Source organism: Emydura macquarii, unplaced genomic scaffold (assembly GCF_026122565.2).
Source record: "Emydura macquarii macquarii isolate MOO-44397 ecotype Brisbane River unplaced genomic scaffold, CSIRO-AGI_Emac_v2 contig_1348, whole genome shotgun sequence".
Lineage (NCBI taxonomy): Eukaryota > Metazoa > Chordata > Testudines > Chelidae > Emydura > Emydura macquarii.
Window position 1 is genome coordinate 22,147,087 of NW_027131485.1, and position 23,486 is coordinate 22,170,572.

At 45.3% G+C, this 23,486-nt stretch overlaps 1 protein-coding gene across 5 annotated transcripts; it reads right to left on the minus strand.

Moving 5' to 3' along the window:
• Positions 1 to 72: 72 nt before the first annotated feature.
• Positions 73 to 23,007, minus strand: TNFRSF17 (TNF receptor superfamily member 17). Of its 5 annotated transcripts, XM_067551519.1 has the most exons (5): positions 22,923 to 23,007; positions 20,681 to 20,810; positions 2,743 to 2,880; positions 2,288 to 2,434; positions 73 to 1,561 (listed from the first exon to the last, which is right to left on the minus strand). In XM_067551519.1, the coding sequence occupies exons 3-5, from the start codon at positions 2,858 to 2,860 to the stop codon at positions 1,284 to 1,286; spliced, it is 543 nt and encodes a 180-aa protein (XP_067407620.1). In that variant the 5' UTR covers positions 2,861 to 2,880; positions 20,681 to 20,810; positions 22,923 to 23,007; the 3' UTR covers positions 73 to 1,283. The 5 variants fall into 5 exon arrangements, with proteins under 5 accessions (XP_067407620.1, XP_067407624.1, XP_067407623.1 ...); XM_067551523.1 differs by lacking the exons at positions 20,681 to 20,810; positions 22,923 to 23,007 and adding an exon at positions 20,407 to 20,423; XM_067551522.1 differs by lacking the exons at positions 20,681 to 20,810; positions 22,923 to 23,007 and adding an exon at positions 17,464 to 17,475.
• Positions 23,008 to 23,486: the final 479 nt, after the last annotated feature.

Consider the following 23,486-nt stretch of genomic DNA (forward strand, 5'->3'; position numbering starts at 1 on the left):
CTGCAAATATTAAATTTGTTAATCTTTAAAGTGCCACAGAACTCTTGTTGTTTTTGCTGTATACAGACTAACACAGCTACCCCTCTGGAACTATTCTATAACAAAATAGTTATAGCACATGGTCTTATTTAGATTCCCATGATGTGTGACCAGATCAAAATTTTCAGAGTTGTGTAGCCAGAGTTAGGCATCTAAATCCATAAGTAAATGCCTACAGACGTGGCCTGTGTGTCAGAGGTGCAAAGTGTGATGTTCAGCAAGTTTCTTAATCGTTCTTTTCAGTGCCTCAATTTCCTCATCTTTAAAATGTGGATTATTCCTGTGTTATGTGTCTTAATTCACTCATGATACTTTGTTCACTTAGAGATCCTTGGAGGGACAGTGCTCTAGTAGTACAAAGGTTATTATTGTTGAGCACCCACAGCCTTCACTGACTTCAATGGGAACTGCAGATGCTTAGCAGATATGAAAACCTGGACACTTATTTAGGTGCCTAAGCCTGCCTAACTTTAGACTGAATTTTTTGCAACTAGCCCGTTGACACAACTAGTAAATCCCTCCTAAATACAAATAAATCATTATGGAACCCTGGCTAAAATAGAGAGATTTTACATTTTTTTTTAAAAATGTTTGATCTATAAAAAAGCCTTCCTCTACTATGAGGAACTGGATTGGCAATTAGAGGCTCTGTAACACCATATTCACTTTCAGTATAGCTCAGAGCTGCTATCTTAACTGGATACAATTGCATATTCTATAAATATATCCAGAATTAGAGCACTTCCTTTGCAAACATTCCCATTTTCATTGAGCCCAAAGTCTCAGAACCTGGATCTCTGAAGTGGTACAATAGTGATGCTACATACCCTCCCCCCCCCCCCCTTTTTTTTGGGCACCCCTCAGTAGTACAAAAAACATTTTGGTACAATATTTAATTGTGTGACAGTCATTAAATATATATTTGAGCTTGTTTACTGATGGCATTTATGCACATCCAACCTTTTGACTAGTAAACATAGTCTTTAATGATAGTGCAGAAAAGTTTTCCCCACACAGGAATTCTTATAGCTTATAAAATTCCAGTAAATAGCTCCAAGCAATAATGTAGTGGCACCTATCCCAACAGAAACTAAAATTAGAAATAATATAATACCAATGAAAGTTAAATGCAAGAGCTATAAAGAGGCCACATGTATTATACCCATAAATCTTATTTGCTGTCAGTAGAGAAGGATAGCTATACTGGGTGAACTGATTGATTATTATGTAATAAAAAAATGCTTTCATCTCTCTATCAGAGTCATCACAGCACCTGGAATATAGCTGCAATAGTCAGAAGTCTTTGTGGTGACCAGAACAGTAGCTCCTTCCTCTGTGGCTGGTAATGGAAATGAAGTATCAAAGCCAGTTTGGAGTGTCACCAAGCCACAGTCCACACAAGTGCATTCCTCCACTGAATACATCAGTGATGCTTCACTTTGGAGAGAATCTCCAATTATATCTGTATTCATATTGGTCTCACTATCAGCCTTGAGTATAACATTTAGCTCCACTGCAGACTCTGTGAAGATATGGAAAGATATTTTAGTTCATGTCTTGCTATCCCAGTCAGTAAAGTCAAGTCATTGGATCTACTGTCGTGTCCCCCACTCCCAAACTTAGGATGAGCACCTATGGAATCTATTATATATCTACTATCTCATATATAAAATTAACATCCATCTTTGCTGTCAATATCTATGAATATGAAAAGGTCAACAATTAATTTATTTCTTTGCTACTGCAGGAAAAATATACCTTATATATGGCTCTGAGAGGCTACTGTGTTGAATCAAATCAATTAACACTTTACAAACTGCGAGGCTAATCTTCCATTTTTATGCTCTACCCCGGTAAAATTCCTTTTGACTTCTGTGGCAGAAGGACTGGGCCTTTGATAAAGAAATTCTGTTAGGAGTTTAGAGATGATTTTCCAGCACAAAATAGGATATGCTAGTTGAAAATAAATATTGAAATTAAAAAACAAATATGATTCTTTAACCAAGACTAGAGGGCTCCTAACTATTATTAGCTATAATCTGATATCCTTACCTATGTTGGGAAGTACTTTATTCTACAGTTAGCCCCATTGACTTCAGTGCATCTATTTATGGAATAATGTACTCTCCAACATGAATAAAGCTATCAGAATTGGGTTATGTAAGCTATAATCAATTATAAATTCAAAAGAACATAGCTGAAAATATTTGACAATTAATTGTATTTTTTGACAATCATATTTTTGTACCTGTGTTTTTCAATTCTTCCTTTGATTGTTTTGGGTGCCTCCTTTTAAACAAGACCATTAATATGAACACTGTGAATGTTAAAATCACTCCTATTCCCAAACTGATCCAAAGAATTCCATCAGATACTTTTACTTGACCTGTAGCACCTTATAAAATAAAGGAGACATATTATGTACATTAAAAACAAGCAATTAATAATAAATACATTACCTAATCTATAAAACCTCTTACATCTCTAAGGAATAATTTTTTTGGTGAGTGACAACTCAATAGTTAGAAAAAATTTACTCTTCCTAATATAGTTCAGTTGATATATACAATAGTGTTTAGGTCTTCAGTCTTGTACAGATTTTATACTTAGTCTTGTAAACTTTAGTGTCATCCTTTGTTTTATAAAGTACAAATGTAAAAATGCATAGCACAAAAATAAAAATGTTATAGAAATGCTACTTACTCGCATTACAATAGCTCTGACATGAAAAAGGTGGCTTACTGGAACATCGAAGGTGACAAGGTATACAAGATTGCAGCAAGCTGTCAAAATACTCATTTTTGAAGCAATGTTGAGCCATCAAGGTCTGTAATTAGTGAACTAGAAAGCCAGAGAAATGGTAAAAGAGTAAGGACAAGCTAAGGAAGAAGGATGTGTCCACTTCTCACTTCGTATGAACAGTTGTAAGTATGGCCAGCAACAGCAGCTAAATATCAAGGTTCTTAAAAAGAGTATATTATATAATAGGGATTTCACCTTGCAGCCCCTCAAGGGACTCTGGCTGCTCATTTGAATAGCAACCACAGATTCAAGTTTCTAGAAGGACCATCCAGCTGGATGGAAGTAATTTTCAATGTAAATTATGTCTGAAACAGAAACTGATTATTTATAGAGGACATTTCTCAAGCAGGTGCTAAACACTATAGACTGTAGAAAAAGCCTGAGGATTCCCAAAAGGCACTCATTAAGAGGTAGTCCTGGTCTTCAGGAGTTAGTTATATTTTTCTATGGATCCATAGTAATTCTCTCTCATTCTAACTGCAAACTTCTCCATGAAGCATTTGTTTAATTTTTATTCTTTTCTGTTCTATTCCCCACTACCAAACAACATACAGTATTGTTGATGAATAGAGGAGAAAGAGGATAAAAAGAAGCCATGTTGTCTAGTGGACAGAGAAGGTGACAAACTCAGTACACCTGAAGAACACATACTTTATGAGGCAGGAGCTTAACCCCTTCTCTTCTCAGATCCTCCGCTTCCCGTTGGCTGGTCAGGCTGAGTGTTCCTCAAGTTCCTTTCCCTGTCACCTTTTTAAACTTCCCCTCAGCTTTTCAAGGGTCTCTGGCCACTTTCGCTGCCCAGCCCTTCCTCCCCTTACTTGCAGTATAGGAACTGTGTTTTTCAAGAGGCTGCATATCTGACATTATTGCTGTTTTGGAGTCAGGATGGAATTTTTCCCATTGGGCAAAACTGGGCACAGTCTGCTCGTTTCCCTCCCCCCCCCCCCCACTTTCTTTGCAGTATCATGGAGGCACAGCTGATTTGAAAGGAATAGGACTTGAAAGTGTAATAATAGGAAGTGTATGCTTGCAGCTAGTGTCCAGCATGGATAAATGCAAAAAAGACCAATTCCCAGCAGTAAATGAGGCCTGGGACTTCACTGGTGGAAGTTGGTCCTATTGGAGAAGTGGAAACCTAACACTGTCATAGACTTAGATCCCTCCTTACTATCTTCGGTGCCCCCACTACAGGGGGAGGGTGTGATGAACCTGGGAATTTTCTCGCAATATTTTAATGAGTTATCTGTGACTCTGTACCTACCACCTTGGCATTGCTACCCATTGGAGGGGGGTGTAAACATTCCCTGGCACGGGCGGGTGGGGGCTGGTGGCCCTTCCTCTCCATCAATCTCCGAGGGAGGCCACACCTCCTGGCAGCTATGTCCTGCGGGGAAGCTTAAACTAGAGAGGGAAATTAGCAGTTGTCAGCCTTTTTGGCCTGGCGAGGCTACCCCAAAGCCCTGGCCCCAACCTGGTGGGGCGGTACAGTAGTCGGGTTCATCCCTCAGGTAGGGCAAGCCGGCCCAGCAAATAGTCTTTAGTCCTGCATAGGGTGAACAAACAGTCTGAGGCCAATAGTCTATGGCCTTTGGCAGGGCCAACTAACAGTTTACAGCCCAGGCCCCTCAGACAGGATGGAGCTGGCAAGGCTACTAGTCTCGAGCCTTGTGTAGGGCAAGCAAACAGTCCAAGGCCCAGGCCCTCAGGCAGAGCAGACAGGATAAATAGTCTGTAAACCTGTGTGGGGTGATCACCCCAAGGTTGGGGTAAGAAGGGGGGAGCAGGATGCAGGCCCACCCGACTTCACTGCGTACCAGCCCAGGGCCCAAGCAGTGACAGGGTGTCCCATCGCTGAGTCAGCAGTGCTCCGGCCAAACATGCTGACCTGGCTATAGGCCACAACACAACTGGGCTTGTCTGGCTTCCCTGGGCTCCTTCCTTCCCCCCCTTTCCCTGGAGTACCTTGTTCTCCAAGTCACCCTCAGAGTACTCTACCAGGGGAATGTTCCACAACCCCTCAGCCTTGTTGATCGGCGGCATGTCCGGCAGCTCCTTGGGGTCGTCAGCAGACGGCAACTCCTCCAGGTCACAAGGGTCAGGTATCTCCTCTGGTTCACTGAGGTTTTGGATCTCTGGCAGCTCCTCCAGGTCACAGGGACCAGGTACTTTCTCGGGTACACCAGGCTCCAGCAGATCCTCGGGGCTCTAGCCAGTGGGCAACTCTAGCAGCTTCTCTTTCAGGGTAGCAATCAGACTCTGGTCCCAGCACCCAGAAAGAGATGTCCTTCTCCCTCAGCTGCTCTCTCCTAACTGAGCTGGAAGGCCCACCCTTTATACTTCCTCTTCCTGTCACGCCTCTCTGCTTCCAGTCAGTGCCGGTGGACTTCCGGGTTCCACCCCCAGATGGGGTTTGGCCGTCCCTCAATGTCAATCTTCGAAGGAGGCCACACCTCCCGGTGGCTACAGGGATTAAGAATTCATTTTCTTGCTAGGACATGGAAGATCAGGCTAGGTATTTGAGACATATAGTCACTAGGACTATCTGGGCTGGAATTAACACATTTCAATGGATGACTCTACAGAGAAAGGGAACCCCAACGACCGAAAATTAACATCTAGCTGCAGAGGCAGCTTAACATGTGAATATAGCACAGTTGTGCCCAGAGAACTAAGACAAGAGGTGGCAAGTGGCTGTGTTATGATGAGCTGAACTCTCAGAAACACGGGCTTTGACCTAGGAATAAGACAATGGGAGAGACAGAGAAATGAAGCAAAGATGGCTCCTACAGCAGCTTGTTCAAGGAAGCCCTAACTTTAGCCAGTCTGAACTCTGTCTTTGCTTCTTTTGACAGTGGCTCTCAACCTTTCCAGATTACTGTACCCCTTTCAGGAGTCTGATTTGTCTTGAGTACCTGCAAGTTTCACCTCACTTAATAACTACTTGCTTACAAAATCAAACATAAAAATACAAAAGTGTCACAGCACGCTATTACTGAAAAATTGCTTACTTTCTCATTTTTACCATTAAATTATAAAATAAATCAATTGGAATATATATATTGTACTTACATTTCAGTGTATCATGTATAGAGCAGTATAAACAAGTCACTGTCTGTATGAAATTTTAGTTTGTACGGACTTCACTAGTGCTTTTTATGTAGCTTGTTGTAAAAATTGGCAAATATCTAGATGAGTTGATGTACCCCTGGAAGACCTCTGTGTATCCCCACGGGTACATGTACCCTTGGTTGATAACCACTGCTCTATGACAACCTAAGGATTTTCAGATTCTGTAGACCAGGTAAAACAAGGTTACTTACCAGTAACTGTTGTTCTTCGAGATGTGTTGCTCATATCCATTCCAATGTAGGTGTGTGCGCGCCCAGTGCACAGATTCCTGGAACTTTTTCCCTAGCAAGCCCCGCATGGCCAGCTCAGGCGCCCCCTGGAGTGCCACGCTCATATCGCGGTATAAAGGGCACTGCTGGCTCCGCGGGTCCCCAGTCCCTTCTTTCTGCCAACTCCGACAGTGGGGATGGGGGGTGGGTTTGGAATGGATATGAGCAACACATCTCGAAGAACAACAGTTACTGGTAAGTAACCTTGTTTTCTATCTTCGAGTGATTGTTCATATGCATTCCAATGTAGGTGATTGAGTAGCCATACCTTGGAGGAGGGTAGGAGTTATTGGTGACCTGCTCTTGACAGCACGGCTCTGCCGAACCCCGCATCTTCCCTCGCCTGTTCCACGATGGCGTAGTGCGACGTGAACGTATGGACTGACGACCAGGTCGCTGCTCTGCAGATGTCCTGCAGGGGAACCCGCTCCAAAAAGGCTGCAGAAGAGGCCTGGGCCCTAGTGGAGTGTGCTCTTACCGCACCTGGGAGGGGTACCCCTGCCTGCTCATAGCATGCTCTAATGCAGGCAATAATCCAGTTGGAGATTCACTGGGTGGAGACAGGCGAGCCCTTCATCCTATCCGCCACAGCTACGAAGAGCTGTGTCGACTTCCGGAAAGGCTTGGTCCGCTCGATATAGAAGGCCAGGGCTCACCTGACGTCCAGCGAATGTCCTCCTTTCCTCCTCCGACTCGTGGGGTTTTGGAAAGAACACAGGAAGGAAAATGTCCTGGTTACAGTGGAACTGAGACACCACCTTAGGCATAAAAGCCGGGTGAGGTCTCAGCCGGACCTTATCCTTATAAAAAACCGTGTAGGGGGGCTCCGAGGTTAATGCCCTCAGTTCGGAGACCCTTCTGGCCGAGGTGATAGCCACCAGGAAGGCTACCTTCCACGATAAAAGGAGAAGGGAGCATGTGGCTAGGGGCTCAAAGGGGTGACCCATCAGTCCGTTGAGGACCAAGTTAAGGTCCCAGGATGGCACCGGGTCCCGCACCTGAGGGAAAGTCCTCTCCACCCCTTTAAGGAACCTCACCGACATGGGGTGAGAGAATAGGGAGCGGCCCTCCATGGGTTGGTGGAAGGCCGAAATGGCCGCTAGGTGTACCTTGAGGGAGGCCAAAGCCAGGCCCTGCAGTTTAAGCTGCAGTAAGTACTCCAAGATAGCCTGTATAGGTGAGAGGCTTGGGTGTAACCCTCTCGCTTCTGCCCACCCCGAAAACCTCCGCCACTTAGCTTTATATGTTACTTGCGTGGACAGCTTCCTGCTGCCCAGGAGGACCTGTTGAACCTGTATGGAACAGGCTCTCTCTCCCTCCGTCAGCCACAGAGTCTCCAGGCGGTGAGGTGGAGGGAGTCCAGGTCGGGGTGCAACAATCTCCCATGGTCCTGGGAGATCAGGTCTCACCGTCTGGGTAGCAGAATTGGTTCGGTGATGGAGAGGTCGAGCAGCATGCTGTACCAGTGCTGTCTCGGCCACGCTGGGGCGATCAGGATGATGTTCGCCCTGTCCCTCTTGATTTTGAGGAGGACTTGGGGCAGGAGCGGGACGGGGGGGAATGCATACATCAAGTCCCCTGTCCAGGATACTAAGGCGGCATCGGACAGAGAGCCCGGCTCGCGACCCCTGAGCGAGCAAAACCTCGGGCATTTCCTGTTCCCGGCTGTAGCGAACAGGTCTAGACGGGGAGTACCCCACCGTTGGAAGATGAAAGCCACTATGTCCTGGTGTAAGGACCATTCGTGGCGGGGAGAAAAGGATCTGCTGAGGCGGTCCGCCTCGCTGTTTCGTACCCCCGGGAGGTGAGAGGCAGATAAATGAAACCCGTGCCTCACCGCAAAGTCCCATAGGCGAATAGCTTCCTGGCAGAGTGCCGAGGAGCGTGCCCCCCTGCCTGTTCACATAGAACATGGCTGCCGTATTGTCTGTGAGGACTTGGACTACCCTGCCCTTCAGGAATTGAAGGAAGGCCTTGCAGGCCAACCGGACCGCTCTGAGCTCGCGTACGTTGATGTGCAGAGCTCTCTCCTCCGGTGACCAAAGCCCTTGGGTGCCCTGGTTGTAAGAAATGTGGGCTCCCCATCCCCGATCGAATGCGTCTGTGATGAGCGTCACAAATGGGATAAACTCTCTGAAGGGAACGCCCGTCATCACTTCCCTCGGGTCCCTCCACCAATCGAGGGACGACAGCACCTGTGGGGGAATCAGGACCATTCTAGTTAGAGAATGCCTGTGCGGTACATACACCAAAGCCAACCAGCTCTGGAGAGGTCTAAGCCTCAATCGTGCCAGTCTTACTACGTATGTAGAAGCTGCCATATGTCCCAACAGCTGCAGGCAATGCCTGGCTGTCGTCATGGGGGACAGGTGGAGATTAGATATGATGGCTGCCATTGCCTCAAATCTCGTTTGAGGGAGGAAGGCTCTGGCTTGTACCGCATCCAACTTGGCTCCAATAAACTCTATACATTGCACCGGAGTGAGTGTGGACTTTTGCTCATTAATAAGCAACCCCAGTCTAGTGCACAACTCGCGTGTGAGGAGCAGACTATGTCTCACATGAGAACTTGACTTCCCCCTGATCAACCAATCATCCAAGTAAGGGAAGATTTGAACTCCGCTACGGCGCAGGTGGGCTACCACCACGGCCATACATTTAGTAAAAACCCTGGGTGCTGAGGAGAGCCCAAAGGGTAGGGACCGAAATTGATAATGGCATCCCGCTACCACAAACCTCAAAAACCGCCTATGGGCAGGCAATATCGAGATATGAAAGTAAGCATCCTTTAAATCAAGGGCGGCATACCAATCCCCTGGGTCAAGGACCGGAATGATTGTGGCGAGGGAGACCATACGAAACTTAATACGCCTAATATATTTATTTAGGCGACTTAGGTCCAGAATGGGTCTAAGGCCTCCCTTCGCCTTGGGGATTAAGAAATATCTGGAGTAAAATCCCCGACCCACTTCGGCCAGCGGGACTTCCTCCACCGCCCCCAGCAAGAGGAGGGACTCAATCTCCTGGACCAGGAGTTGAACTAGGGCCGGATCCCCCGTCGGGGACAGCCCAGGAGGGGTGTTGGGAGGGGAGGCTGTGAGTTGGAGGGTGTACCCCTTGGCAATCACCTCCAGGACCCACCGGTCCGTAGTAATGGCTTCCCACTCTGTAAGGAAAGGGCAAAGCCTATCCGCGAACGGCCAGTCAAGATCCCAGATAGAAGGAAGAGTACTACCCTCCTGCTCTGGGTCAAAACCGTTTATTAGTATTACCCCCTTTTGCTGGCCTCTGCTGGCCCCCCGCAGAGGACCCTTGACGGCCTCCTCTGCTGGGACCGCGGTAGCGCTCACGACCTCTCCTCTGCTGGGTGGGTCGAGGAGCCGGTCTGGGCGGAGGCGGAGGTTGCCTTTGAGCCTGTGGTCTGGACTGCTGTCTGGAGGCTTGGGGGGTATACAAGCCGAGGGACTTCAGGGTGGCCCGAGAGTCCTTGAGTGCATGCAGCTTGTCATCTGTCTTCTCTGAAAACAGACCCAGACCATCAAAGGGCAAGTCCTGTATGGCCTGTTGAACCTCCTGAGTGAGGCCAGAGGCCTGAAGCCACGAGCAGCGGCGCATCACGACCGCCGAGGCCATAGCTCTACTGGCGGTGTCCGCCGCATCGCTAGCTGACTGCAGCGCAGCGGTAGCCACCGCAGCCCCCTCCTGGAGTATCGTGGAGAAGTCCGCCTCCTGGTCGGGGGGTAGCTGGGAGGCAAACCTCTGCATTGAGGCCCACAGATTTTTATTATATTTCCCAAAGAGGGCCTGGTGGTTAGCTACTCTAAACTGCAGCGCCGCAGTAGAGTAGACCTTCCTCCCAAATAAGTCCAGCTTACGGCCCTCCTTATCTTTGGGAGTGTTACCCTGGTTCCCCTGACGGTCCCTCTGGTTGGCCGCATCGACCACCAGGGAGCTTGGCGCGGGGTGGTTATAAAGGAACTCAAAAGGCTCCTTGGGGACGTAATACTTCCTCTCCACCCCCTTGGATGTGGCGGGCAGAGAGGAAGGGATCTGCCAGAGCTTCCTCGCGATCTTCATGTCATTGTCATGCACCGGTAAGGTAGCCCGTGATGGCCCCACAGAAGTGGAGGGCCCGAAGAGGGGGTCCTCCTCCTCAGACATGAGTCTAAACTCCATGCCTAAGTTCTCAGCAGCCCTCTTTAAAAGGTCCTGGTGGGCCTGGAAATCAAACAGGGGGCCCCTGCGATCCCTGGCTGCTGCCTCATCTGGTGACGAGGAGGAAGATAGGGGTAAGGGCCCAGTGGAGGGTCCCTCCCCTGGGTCCGAATCCTCCGAGCCCTGCTCCTGAGCCTTCGGGGGAGGGGGTAGTGGGGGGGCCGCCACAGATTGAACGGACACTGAGCCCTGGGGCATAGGGGCATTCCAGGGTCCCCAATACGGCCACTGCCAAGGCGCCTGGGTCCACCCGGGGACTTGCAGGGAAGGCTGTTGTAGTCTCCCAGCCCTCTTGTCGCCGGAGCCTCCCGTACATCGCTTATTTCGCCGACGCATGGATCGGTCCGATGAGGACGACGTGGACCGGTGCCGACGTCTGCAGTGCCGGCAATACGAGGAGGTCGGGGAGGACGACGACGTAGCGGACCTGCCCCTGCGGCGAGAGGACTTGCGATGCCGCTTGCCCCCCCGGGACCGAGAGCGGTGCCGACGATGGTGATGCTGAGGGGACTCCAGTCGCCCAGCCATCGGTGCCGGGCCCATCGGTGCCGGTGCTGCCGGATGCGAGCCGCTGCCTCTCGAGACGGCGGACAGAGACCTGGATCGGTGCCGGGACGGGCTCTGCACCGAAGATCGCGAGCCCGAATTCCGGTCCCCACTCAGGTCAGAGCTGGACCTGCGGCTCCGGCGATGGACTCGGGACCGCCCACGGTGCCGCGGTGCCGAGTCGCTCAACGACCTAGAGTCGGAGCGCTGAGGGGAGCTGACGCTCTCCACCCTCCGTGACCGTCTGGAAGGAGACTTGGATTGGGAACGTCTCCAACCACCGAGACCACCCAGCGCGGGTTTGCCTCAAGACGCAGGTCCCTTATCCCTCGGCCAAGGGGGGACGGAGGCGTAGGCATGGCCATGAGGGCTCGTGCCGCAGTAAACGCCTCCGGCGTCGACGGCCCTTGCGGGTGCACTCCCCCACCCCCAGGAGTCAGGGGAGGCAACCCGCGCGGAGACCCCGGTGCCGGAGTAGACTCTACGGCCCTTGGCTGGGGCGTCTCCGTACTCCCTCCGCCCTGCGAGGGCCGGGGGGAATCTTTGGGTGTGGCCAGGGGCCGTGCCGACTTCTTCGGCCCCTTCGAGGCCCACTGCGGTGCCGAAAGCGGTGCCGGTGGGGGGGCGCTCCGCACCGACGACACACTCGGTGCCGACGGAGACCGGGACAGCTCAGAAGCTGGACGGAGCGCCGACTCCATTAGAATTGCCTTTAGCCTCTCATCCCATTCTTTTTGAGTCCGAGGCTTAAAGGACTTGCAAATTTTACATTTGTCTCGACGGTGTTCTTCGCCCAGGCACCGGAGACAGCGGTCATGCGGGTCACTGATCCGAAAGGCTTTAGCGCACAAGTCACAGTTCTTAAAGCCTGTGGAACCCGGCATGACTCCCTCTGTAGAAGGAACCCCGTCTGGGGTTCTAAACTCATCACTATAACTAATTCTAACTTATCTAACACTATAACAACTAATGAACACAACTTTGAAACAGTAATGAAAAACTAGGGAATGAGCTACTTGCACGCAGCAAGAGGCGATAGTTCCAGCAACCGTCACAGGCGGAAAGAAGGAACTGGGGACCCGCGGAGCCAGCAGCGCCCTTTATACCGCGATATGAGCGCGGCACTCCAGGGGGCGCCTGAGCTGGTCATGCGGGGCTTGCTAGGGAAAAAGTTCCGGGAATCTGTGCACTGGGCGAGCACACACCTACATTGGAATGCATATGAGCAATCACTCGAAGATAGAACTAATAAATTGTTATCTTGTTTTGCTTTATTCTGAGTTTTGGTATTTACCCACCTGATTACTCCAACGATAGATGCGGAAGGGGGATCTAGACACTTACTTTTTAAATTGTTGGCGGGAGCATTAGATGTCTCCCATAGAATCCCGTTCATTTTCTCCAACAGTTTGGTTGGATCCACTACAGGGAGCCACGGAGAAAACCAAGGATTGCTGGTGCCCAAAAGCCCAGTTTCAGAGTTGTGTACACCACAGACCTTCCCTTGTAGAACTGTGTGGACACTTGGGATCTGGCACACTAACGGGGTCACTCCCAAGAACTGGTTAGAGGGAGGGCAATAGACCAGAACCTGTGGATGCATGACAGAGGGCAAGAGGATTGAGAAGTGAGCTGAGTTTTGGGATTCAGCTAAGGAGGGTCTACCGCAAGTTATTGATTAAATAGTAGAAGCATTATATAACACACACACACACACACACACACACACACACACACAATTAAATGGTTGATGTGTGAGAGGCGCACACTATACTTTCCCAGTGTTAAATTAACAAAGTTGTGGTCTGCCACTTAATTCTATCCCCGTGTCTGTCATTAATTCACCTGCGTATGCTGATTGATTTAATTCCCTTCTTGGGTACTAATGGCAATTACTATGATTTGGCTTTTATTTCCTTTTTTAATATTTCCTTTATTATTTCCTTTTTAATATTTTCTTTTTTAATATACTTACAACAATTCATTTTTGCAGCTATAAATGGTGATAAAAGTTTGTGTATACAGAATACATTCATACTGAAGGATAGATAGGAACTTGCACACCCTCCAACCCTCTTCCCCCATATGCCAGCACACCAGGGCTTGGACAGCATCATTTAGCCTTTAATTTTAATAAGTCATCATAAAGACGTTTTGTAATTCTTCACATGAATGGTTTACAAATGCAAGCCTTGAGAGAATCCAGCATCAGGGTATTCTCCCTAATAGAATACTGAAACTAATGCAGGTGCAGCAATCTCCACATCAGACAATTAAATTCTCCCCTGTCCCTCAGTGGGAGCAGAGGTGAATCCTTACTTCAAACAGCAAGAGGCAATGGTCTAGCCTGGGTCACTTTCATCCCTGAATCACTAATTCTGTCCCATACACAAGATAGGAAGAGTTCCTAGCTGTATGGGTAGGGCCTTAATTCATCTGGGATAAGGCTATGGTTCTCAATAATGACCTTGACATTTCAAAGAGACAAGGTAGGTGAGGAAATATCTTTTCTTGGACCAACTTCTCTTGGTGAGACAGACAAGCTTTTGAGTTTACACAGAGCTTTTCTTCAGGTCTGGGAAAATACTCTGTGGTCTACTTTTGCACCATGTATCCATTTAGAGCAGTGGTTCTCAATCAGGGTACATGTACCCACAGGGGTACACAGAGGTCTTCCAGGGGGGTACGTCAACTCATCTAGATATTTGCCTAGTTTTACAACAGGCTACATAAAAAGCACTAGTAAAGTCAGTACAAACTAAAATTTCATAGACAATTATACTGCTCTATATACTGTATTATATGGTAGAGTAACATGTGTATTAGCGTATTAGCCTAAACCCCTTTCATATTAGACTGACGTTAGTACTTACTGTTTGGGGGCAATATTGACAAGTTTTAGAAGCAAAATACTTGAGAGGGTGGCGACTTATTACAGCAAAAGTCTAAATTCTCTGGAAAGAAATTATTGCATTACCCAAAAGGAACTCCTGTCAGTTGTTAAAATTATGAAATTTTACTTTGAATTGATTTCGCTAATGCTTTTTATGTAGTCTGTTGTAAAGCTAGGCAAACATCTAGATGAGTTGACGTACTCCTGGGAAAACCTCTGCATTCCCCCAGGGGTACACATACATATATCCTTGGTTGAGAACCACTGCTATAAGACAAAGCTACACTCGTAACCCAATTTTCCTTAAATTACATATTCCAATATTACTGCATGCATGCTGTGGAGAAGATAAAGACTCAGGTGTCTCTAAGAGATTTCATTATGAAGTTATTGTTACCCCTTTGGACCCAAGAAGTTAACCAATATTCGGGTCTTGCATTTTCTCTTAGCTTGGCTAAGGCTTTTGCAACCCTAAAATGTCCATCATTTTTAAAATCATGACAGTCTCATAACCTCCTTCTTCATTATAGCTGGTAAAACCAGCTGATATCTTTACCTATCAGGTTTTCCCCATCTCCTATACAGTATTTCATCTTTAAGATCCAAATTTTCCTACTCTGACCAGAAAGTTTTTACTGTGCTATTGTGAAGGGAATACTACATCCTAAGATAGCTGCATTTGCCAAATGATTTTCCAGTCACACACTATGCTAAGATCAGGCTCCTTTCTTTAGAAGCTTTTAGCTGCTCTGAAGTCCATTCCTGCAACCCTTTATCTATTGTTCCAGTGGATGAACCAGGAATCTACACATCTACAAATTATGGGAAGAGAAGAGACAGCCATATCTTTCTGAGCATACTCATTTTCCTGAACAACTAATTCATTTTTCTCCTGCTTAGGGAAGTGTTTGCAATTAGCTTCCCAAGAAGGCCATCTGGACAAAACATCAGCTTCAGCATGCTTGTGCCCAGACTTCTATGTGATTGAAATCACAACCTACAATTCTTCCAAACACCTGGCAAGTTGCCCCTCAGGATTCCCGAATCTAAAGAGTCATAAGGGATGCATGGTGTGTTCTGACCACAGACTTCTTTCCATGAAAATAGTGATGAAAATGTTCTATAGAGTTAACCACTGGCAGGATTTCCTTTCGGCTAATGCAATAATTTCTCTCCATAGAATTTAGATTTTTGCTAATAAGACCCCACCCTCTCAAGTATTTTACTTCTAAAACTTGTGTCAATATTGCCCTCAAACAGTAAACGCTAGCATCAGTATAATATGAAAGGGGTTTAGGCTAATACACGTTACGTTACCATATAATACAGTATATAGAGCAATATAGACAAGTCATTGTCTCACGTCTTTTGTTTTCTAATACTTGTGTCAATATTGCCCCCAAACACTAAGCACTAGCATCTGGCTAATATGAAAGGAGTTTAGGCTAAGATAGGAGCCATCACAAGAGCTTTCTTCAATTCTGAAAATGCTAAATCACACTCTGTTGACCACTGAAGTAGTTTCCCTTTCTCAACCAACCTACGCAATGGTTCTGCAATACTAGCAAATCCACAAATAAACCTTCTATAATAGGAACAGAGCCCTACAAAACTCTCCACATCTGTGAGTGTCTAGAGAGTTGGGCAGTTCTGCACAGACTCAATTTTCCTTTTGTCATTGAAAACTCCCTCTTCATTGATTGTGTGCCCATGGTAAATTACCTCTTTTTGAAACTCCTCACATTTCTTTGGGTTCAATTTCAAATTAGCAGCCTTAAGTTTATCACAGACCATTTGTAAATTTATCAGTTCTTGTTCAAGGTTTTTAGCATGCGCCACCATATCACTAAGTAAACAAACAGGACAAGAGAGGCATGCCCTATTATACACTCTCCAAAAACTGTCAAACATAGCCTGGCAATATACAAGCTGAAAGCCATCACTTTAAATTGCCACAGGCCTTGTCCTGCTCTGAAAAGCAGTCTTTTTTCTGTCCTTTGGATCCACTCCCACTCACCAATACCCATCTTTAATATTGAGTGTGGAAAACCAGACTAAACATGCAATAGCATCCAGAGTATCATATATTTGTAGTAATGGATAAGAATTCTTTAAAGAGACTTCATTTAATTTTCAAGTCCACACTGTAATGGTATGCCAAACTGCATCATACTGTTCTGCCACTAGGTGGTGCCACATGCTTCACAACTTACCTGAGCATACACTAGATATACCTGACCGAGCATTAAAGATGTCTCTCTCTTTGGTGGAAGCTCTGTAACCAGTTCATATCTAGTACATCACACACACAAAAATCTACTGCTGCTATCTTTTGTCTTAACCAGAACTATGGATGAGGCCCAAGTATGGGCTGAAGGTCTAATTATGCCTTCTTGATACATTTCCTCAATGGCCTGTAAAGCCTGTTTCCTTTGCTTCTGGTAAGTGTTGAGATAACTGTTTAATGGACTTATTTCCGTCAGGATCAGTCTTGTGCTGGAACCAGTGCTGTACAACCAATATCTTTGTTGGATCAGAAGAACTACTTCTGATTCTTAACCAGAAAGTCTCTTAGACCATTCTGCTTCTCATTTAAAATGTACAACAGTAGGCTGGAACAAGTCCTATAGAAACTCTGAGTGCTTATCTTTGCCCCTTTCCACTTTGTATTTTTCTTCTATACCAACATTTACTAGATTCACTGATTCACAGTGGTTCCCCTTTTTTTACTATTTGCAGCTTGTCAGAAACATTCAGCAAATGGACAGGCATCTGTTCCTGCTTCAGATCCACAAGAATTTTGGCAGCTAAGGTTCCCTCAAAACGCTAGGTCTTAAAGCAGGTCTTGACCACTCCCCATCTTTCCTGTGCTGTAAAGCTACCACATCATGTAGCTGTTATGATTGGGGCTCTGAGAAAAACTAGAAGTTTTAAATAAAATTAATGGGATTGTCACAGGTAAAGTCACAATTTTCACAGGATATGCATGGAGTGCAGTCAGCAAAAGATCACTGCTGCATTCCTTTGTATAAAACCGGCCTCTGAGTCCCCCTTTCCCCACAAACTATTGCAATTACTTTGGTGGCTGCAGACTTTTTCCTCCCTCTCTTCCTTTATCCTGCCTAGTGCCCACCCTACCCACCAAGCTGGCTCAGCTGCTGAGGACTCGGCAGCTGGTTTTATGGGATGCAGCACCACGACTTGGAACGTGGCAGCTGCAGTCTCATCATGGATGTGGAAGCATGTATGGCCTTCCAGTCCCCTTGTAACTGCCATTCCCAGTCTCTTTTAGGAAATTTTATTTTTCAGACAAACAAAAAACAACAAAAACAGTTCCTCCATCCGCCCTAGGCTATAGTTCTTGGGGAATTTTCCCCTTTTGCTGTCTAGTATCCACGGCCTCCCTTCCCAGGGAACTGGCTGTCTTGCTGATACTGTTTCAGTTTTTCTTTCAGATTTCCACTGCCTCCTCTCCCAGAGAACTCTGGCTGTCCTAGCTCTCCAGGGCTCCCTATTCCAAAGAGCAGACAGTGAGAGCACCTTTTCTGACTGGCTCCCAGCCTGACTTACCCAAGTTCTCCCTCACCAGGTGTCTCTTCTTCTCTAAGCCTAGGTGTCCTCTTGTAAAGCTCATTTGGGTCAGCTGATGCAGCACAGGTGCACTGGCCCTGCTCCCTTTTGAAAGGTCAGTGCCATTCTGTGACATCATCCCCTCCCCCTAAAAAATTGCTGCAATTTTTTCTAACTGCAGGGAGGCAGAAGTGGGTGTCTACACATGCCTGTCTCATGCTCAGTATGTCTCAGTGTACACAGGCGCATCATGCTGGAGCAGCAGTTTGGAGAAGACTTGACAATCACAGTGCCTTCCACCTCCCTGCTAAGGCCACAGCTGCCTGTGTTCCAAGCAGCAGCAGAAGCACTGCCTCACATAAAACCAGCTGCTGAGTCCACAGGAAGTAAGTCAGCTTTGCATGCAGGCAGGCAGGCAGACATCAAGTGAGAGAAGAGACAAAGAAAAAAGTCTGCAGCCACTGGAGTAAATCACAGCAGTTCAGGTCCACCACTTGGAACTCCTGCTCCAGTATGATGCTGCCAAGTGCCAGGAGCTCCATTAAGCACAAGACCAGCATGCAGGAATGCCTGCTGCTGCCTCCCTGATTAGAAAAATCATGGTATTGGGCTAATTTTGTAATTTCCACATAATCTGTAAAATTGTGATTTTTCTCAGAGCCCCTGGAGGCAGGACAAACTTGTTCGCTGCAAATCAACTGCCTACAAATCATTTGCTTCACCTGGGCAACATCTTTAAAGGTAATTTCCACACACTGAATTTGTAGGACATATTTCCTGGCATTTATTATGTAGTTGTTAGGCATAATGAAATCCATAATGAAATTAGCTCAACTACTATCTCAGCTATCCAGACTTCTTGCTCAAATTCTAGAGATCCAATTTTTAAGCCTCATTTCGAATGGGTGCATGTTCCCTATTTGAGATCAATTAGGGCAGTGGTTCCCAAACTGTGGTCCGTAGCCAGGCTTTCAAAGTGGCTCACCATTCCCCTCCCACTGGCTGCAGAAGGGAGCCGCTGCCTAAGGACCTAGGCAGAGCATAATTGCCACAGGGCTAAAAGACAGTGCAGGCTCCTTGCTGCAGCCAAGGGGATGGGAGATCAGCATTCCCCTCCCCCTGACTGTAGCAGGGAGCACTAAAGTGCTCTGCCTGGGTTCCTAGGCACTGGTGTTCCTGCTGGAGCCAGAGGGAGGGGAGCACTGATCTCCTGTCTCCTGGCTGCAAAAGGGAGTCACTGCCTAGACATCCTGGTGGAGCACATGGGTCTACAAGACATGCAGTTTCCCTGCTGCAGCCAGAGAGATGGGAGATAAGTGAGAAGGGAGGCAAGCAACTTCCTTGCTGAACTCCTTCTATCTGGCTGCAGTGGGGAGACGGGGAGAGGGCTGCTGGCAGAGACTGGTGGCCCTTCAGGGTTGTAACAATGATATCTGTGGCCCTCGAGCCAAAAAGGAGAACCACTGAATTAGGGGTTCAGTTTTGGATCCCTTATTCCCTAGCATGTTTAAAAAGTCTGATCTAATAGCTATTGTTTGAGTCAGAGTCCACTATTCCTGTGCATTTCACAGATTCTCTTACGCTTTCCACAGCCAAATTCCTATTATTGTTTAACTGCCCAAACCTAAATAAAAACGGTCAAGGCAATCATTTTACCTCTAAATTTGGCTCTTTCATCTTGATGGCCCCGTTTCTCAGCTTCAATGAGATTTCATCCAATCTCCAACATTACTTTATTCATTTTTTGTAAATAAAGACTGTTCTCTACAAGAGCTGACAGAAGTGTTTTATTCCTTTGCCTGTCTTATCTGGAAAAACCTGTTGGTCTGAGCAATTTAAAAAAGTTTAAAAATGACAAGATGCCAAGGATACTGGCCATATGTTACTATGAGTTGATCCAAATAACTTTGCTACCTCTTTTTGGTCTCAACTACACTACAACTATTCATTAAGTCAGAAAACAGTTGTCCTTGAATCTGATACAACACAAATAAATGTAAGAAGTTGGATGGTGCCTAACCATAGCCCAGAACTAAGTTAAAAGTCCAAGGTTTTTTCTGTTTACATGGACCTACATGTGTCCCATCTACACTACAGCATTTAACAGTGTTGTACCTATATCGCCTGACTCGATATAACTGTACTGCAGATGGTGTCTTACCTGAAGCCCATACCCTGAGGTCCTTTCTCAGTTTTCACTTAGGCAAACTCCCACTGCATGAATAGAAGTTCTGTATGAGGAAGGAATGCAGGAACAGGCCCATAGTCTAGAGCCATTTTTTTTCTATGTTCAGTGACTGCCAGCTATATTCAAATACTGACATTCTGTGTAAACTATAGATCAACAGAAAATGAGTTATAACCTTCATATTCATTTGACTTACAGAGTTCTTTTAAATCTCTATAAGTAGATGCTCTTTTTCACTCCTACAATCATTTCTACCATATCTTCAAACCCCCATGTTTTATTTTACAAAAATATGAATATATTAATCTACACACATTACTTTTTTCAAATTGCATTGGAATATGGTAATGCAATTTTAACATTTATTTGATTTTTTGATTACAAGGATTCTAGAAATTGATAACAGCAAAATGCATGTTGTGAATAAAATAAATCCCTTCTTATAAAATTTGTAAGAGCATATTCATAATGCAAATGGTACCATTTCAATCTAAAGTTAAATTTACTAATTTGTAGTTTCTTGATCTATTTTTAAAATAAAGCTTATAACTGAAAAACAGTCTCTTATTGGCAGAGTCATTTTCCATTTTAAAGCTTTAATTAATCAAAAAAGGACATTCAGACAATTTATATTCTAGTATTTGAAATTACTACCACCATTTTTCATCTCCAACTACTTAACAATAGTTAAGAGAAATGATCCTGTATGGTACAATGACAGCTTTTAAGTTTTATATGTATAAGAAAAGAATTACCTGCACTAATTAAGATTCTTTGGTTCCTTTCATGGCTAAATCATGACCTCCTGAGAAAAGGACTGTTGAAAGGCAAAATTTAGATGGAAAACTCAGTAAATCTTAAGTTAATAGAGTTTCTGCCAGGATTGGGATGAAGTGTCTTTTGAGGAGATGGGAGATCAAAGGACATAGGAGAAATGTAGACTGTTCCCAGAAATCCCATGGAACCCTGAAGAAACAAATTTGTGCACCTGCAGATGCGGGATGACAAAGGAGCTGCAAGCATACTCACATAGATGAAAGTTCAGATGTCCTGCTGGCTCTATCAGTACAGCACATCGTGCCACTTGAGCTGCCAAAGTTCTGGATCCAGTGGACTGCAGGGCAATGGTGGTGGGCTCAGGACTTCACACTAGTTAATCCTAACAAAATCATTTTGATGTTAGTGGGAGTTCAAGCACATCATCATTACTGACTCTTATAGCATTGGTCTTTCTTGAGTAAGTGATCTCAACTGTGAACACTCTTAATACTCTAAGATAAAGTGAAGAAAACAAAAAGAGGGCAAAGTTCTTTGAACTGAACTGATATGTTAGCCACAGTGTGGATCTCTATTGCATAGTCTATACTCATCCATACATGAAATTTCTGTTGATTTCACTGAACGTTCCATACACGAAACAAATATAAAATAGAGGTACTGGTGGCAGGTGTACATGTCATATACATATTATACAGATACAGCAATAAAAATCCATGAAAATACCATTCAGTGTTTCCTTGTAATATTTCTTTTTTTCTTTTTTTGTTTTTAATTGTTAGTTCTTTTTTTTAACCAGCATCTCTTCTTACACTTATAAACTGGAGTATTATTATATATTCATCATCTTGACTTTCATCCACATTCAAATGTTTGTTTAAAATTAAATTAAAAAAAACCCCATAAACTAGCAATATCTGGCAAGCTGCAATGAAAATACTCATCTGATGGCACTGTGACATGAAATGGATTATTAGAATCCTGGGTTTATTTGAAGCCAAGATGACTCCTTTGCATTTAGCTTCACGTTCTTTTGGCTTCAGAATGAGGAGATAAAAATATTGTCAGAAAACATAATAATTTCAGAGCATATTACTATGTCTGAGACAGTGAGGGACAAATGAATGTTATTTTTCTGTGAAATTCTCAGCACATGGTAATTCACAAACAAATTACCTTCAGCATAATATTCTAATAAAAATAGTCTTTGTATCCAACGTCTTTAATATACTTCACTGAACAGTGTTAGTCCTGCATTTGCTGTAATAGATCAGGTGTCCAGACTTAGATCTTTCCATTAGGGCTGTTTAGCTATTAAAAATTAATGAATAAACATTCATGAAAGGATAAAGCCTACAGAAGGGGGGGAGGGGCTGGATGGCTCAGGAGATTGGTAAAAAATTATAGAGACTTGCACTGAGAGGCTACTGGTATCTAATTCAAATCTGTCCTCAGTTTGATAAAGTTCTAAAACCATGAGTCAAACTCATCCCTGATTTACCTCCTGGTGTACTTCAGTGGAGTTATATCAAAGAAGAATTTGACCGATCATTGCTAACTATTGTCCAGGAGTCAGTCTGAATAAAACATTAGTAGCTCTCTTTGCAAACTCTATCCACAATCTCAAAATAGCTAAGTGTTTCTGCCAAATTGATTAGAATTAGTAAAATAGTTACTAGTGCTTTGACAGTTAAATTGCCATCAATATGATTCAGAGTTAACGGTCAAGTGAGATGAATTGGAACAGTCATCTTAGAGGCATGATCTTTTTGTCAGCAAGACAGCTCTGCATGGAGTTTACAACTGGAAGATCTGCTTCACAATCCATAAAGGCTAGCAACTTAATTTTAAAATGCATCTGCATCTGCATGTGACAGTTCTTGAGGTACCCAGGAATGTGAGTCACCTTGTTACCGCGCTGCCTCCAGAAAGAGAGACTTGCTTGTGCTTAACTGGGTGTCAGCTCCCTCACACCACTGGCCTGCTAACAACCCAAACGCTGTCCTCTGACCTTGCAGGTTAACAATAGTGCACCCCAGTCTCTGATCCCCTTTGAAACATTTCCCTGTAATGTCCAGCCCCTTCTCCACTAAACACTCACAAGAAGTACCAGGTCTGCTGTCTCCAGGAAAGTCTTTATGATTCAACCAGGTGTACCAAGCTGTACACACCAGCTTGTATGATTCAACTCAGGATCAGCTCCTTGCTGAATACCACAGCACTGATATACATAAAACAACAATAAATTTATTATCAAATATTCAAGATATAGTGAGTAAGGATAATGGAAACAAAATCATAACATGCTTCCTAGAGACTAAGCTTAATTTAACAGGCTAACCTCCTGTCTAAAGAAGTTTGTCTCAACCCAAATGTCTTCTGCAACCCTAGTTGAGATCCCATTTTCATTAATGTAAATACACTGCCTGTTTACTTCCTAGATGCATGGTAAACTAGACTTGATATTTCAGTAGCTTCTGTGATGTCAGCTTACCCACAGCTGGTTGCAATGCCTCTTGCAATCAGGCCTCTCCCCGTGGGTAGGTGCCAGTCCTTGATGTTGCTGGGGAGATAGATAGATTCCAGAGGAGACCGGAGATAAAGAGGCCTCAGCTTTTAACAAGTTTCCTCAACACCCCCTGGGGTCAGGTGATCAGCCTTGTTCGGCAATGGGTATTATTTCTTCCACTTGAGCCAAAGTGCTCACAGGTGCTTAGGCCAGTCCATTGTTCCCATATGCATGCCTCTGCTGGGCGTGGAACCACAGCTTTGTGTTTGTCTGCATCTATTCAAGCCATGTGAGACACACATTTGGGGATACAACATAGCAGGGTTTCATATCTGTACACATGTATGACATTGCAGGAAACATGCTACCATAACAATAATGTTCAGTATGTCATGAGCATTCCAAAAGCACCTTACATGGCATACTTTGCATCAGACAATACACCGTTACACTGTAAGGGTGAACGTGAATTATACACAAATCACACCGTAAGGGTGTACGTTGGGGTACAGAGTGTCACACCCAGACAGTGGGATGATGTTTGCAGAA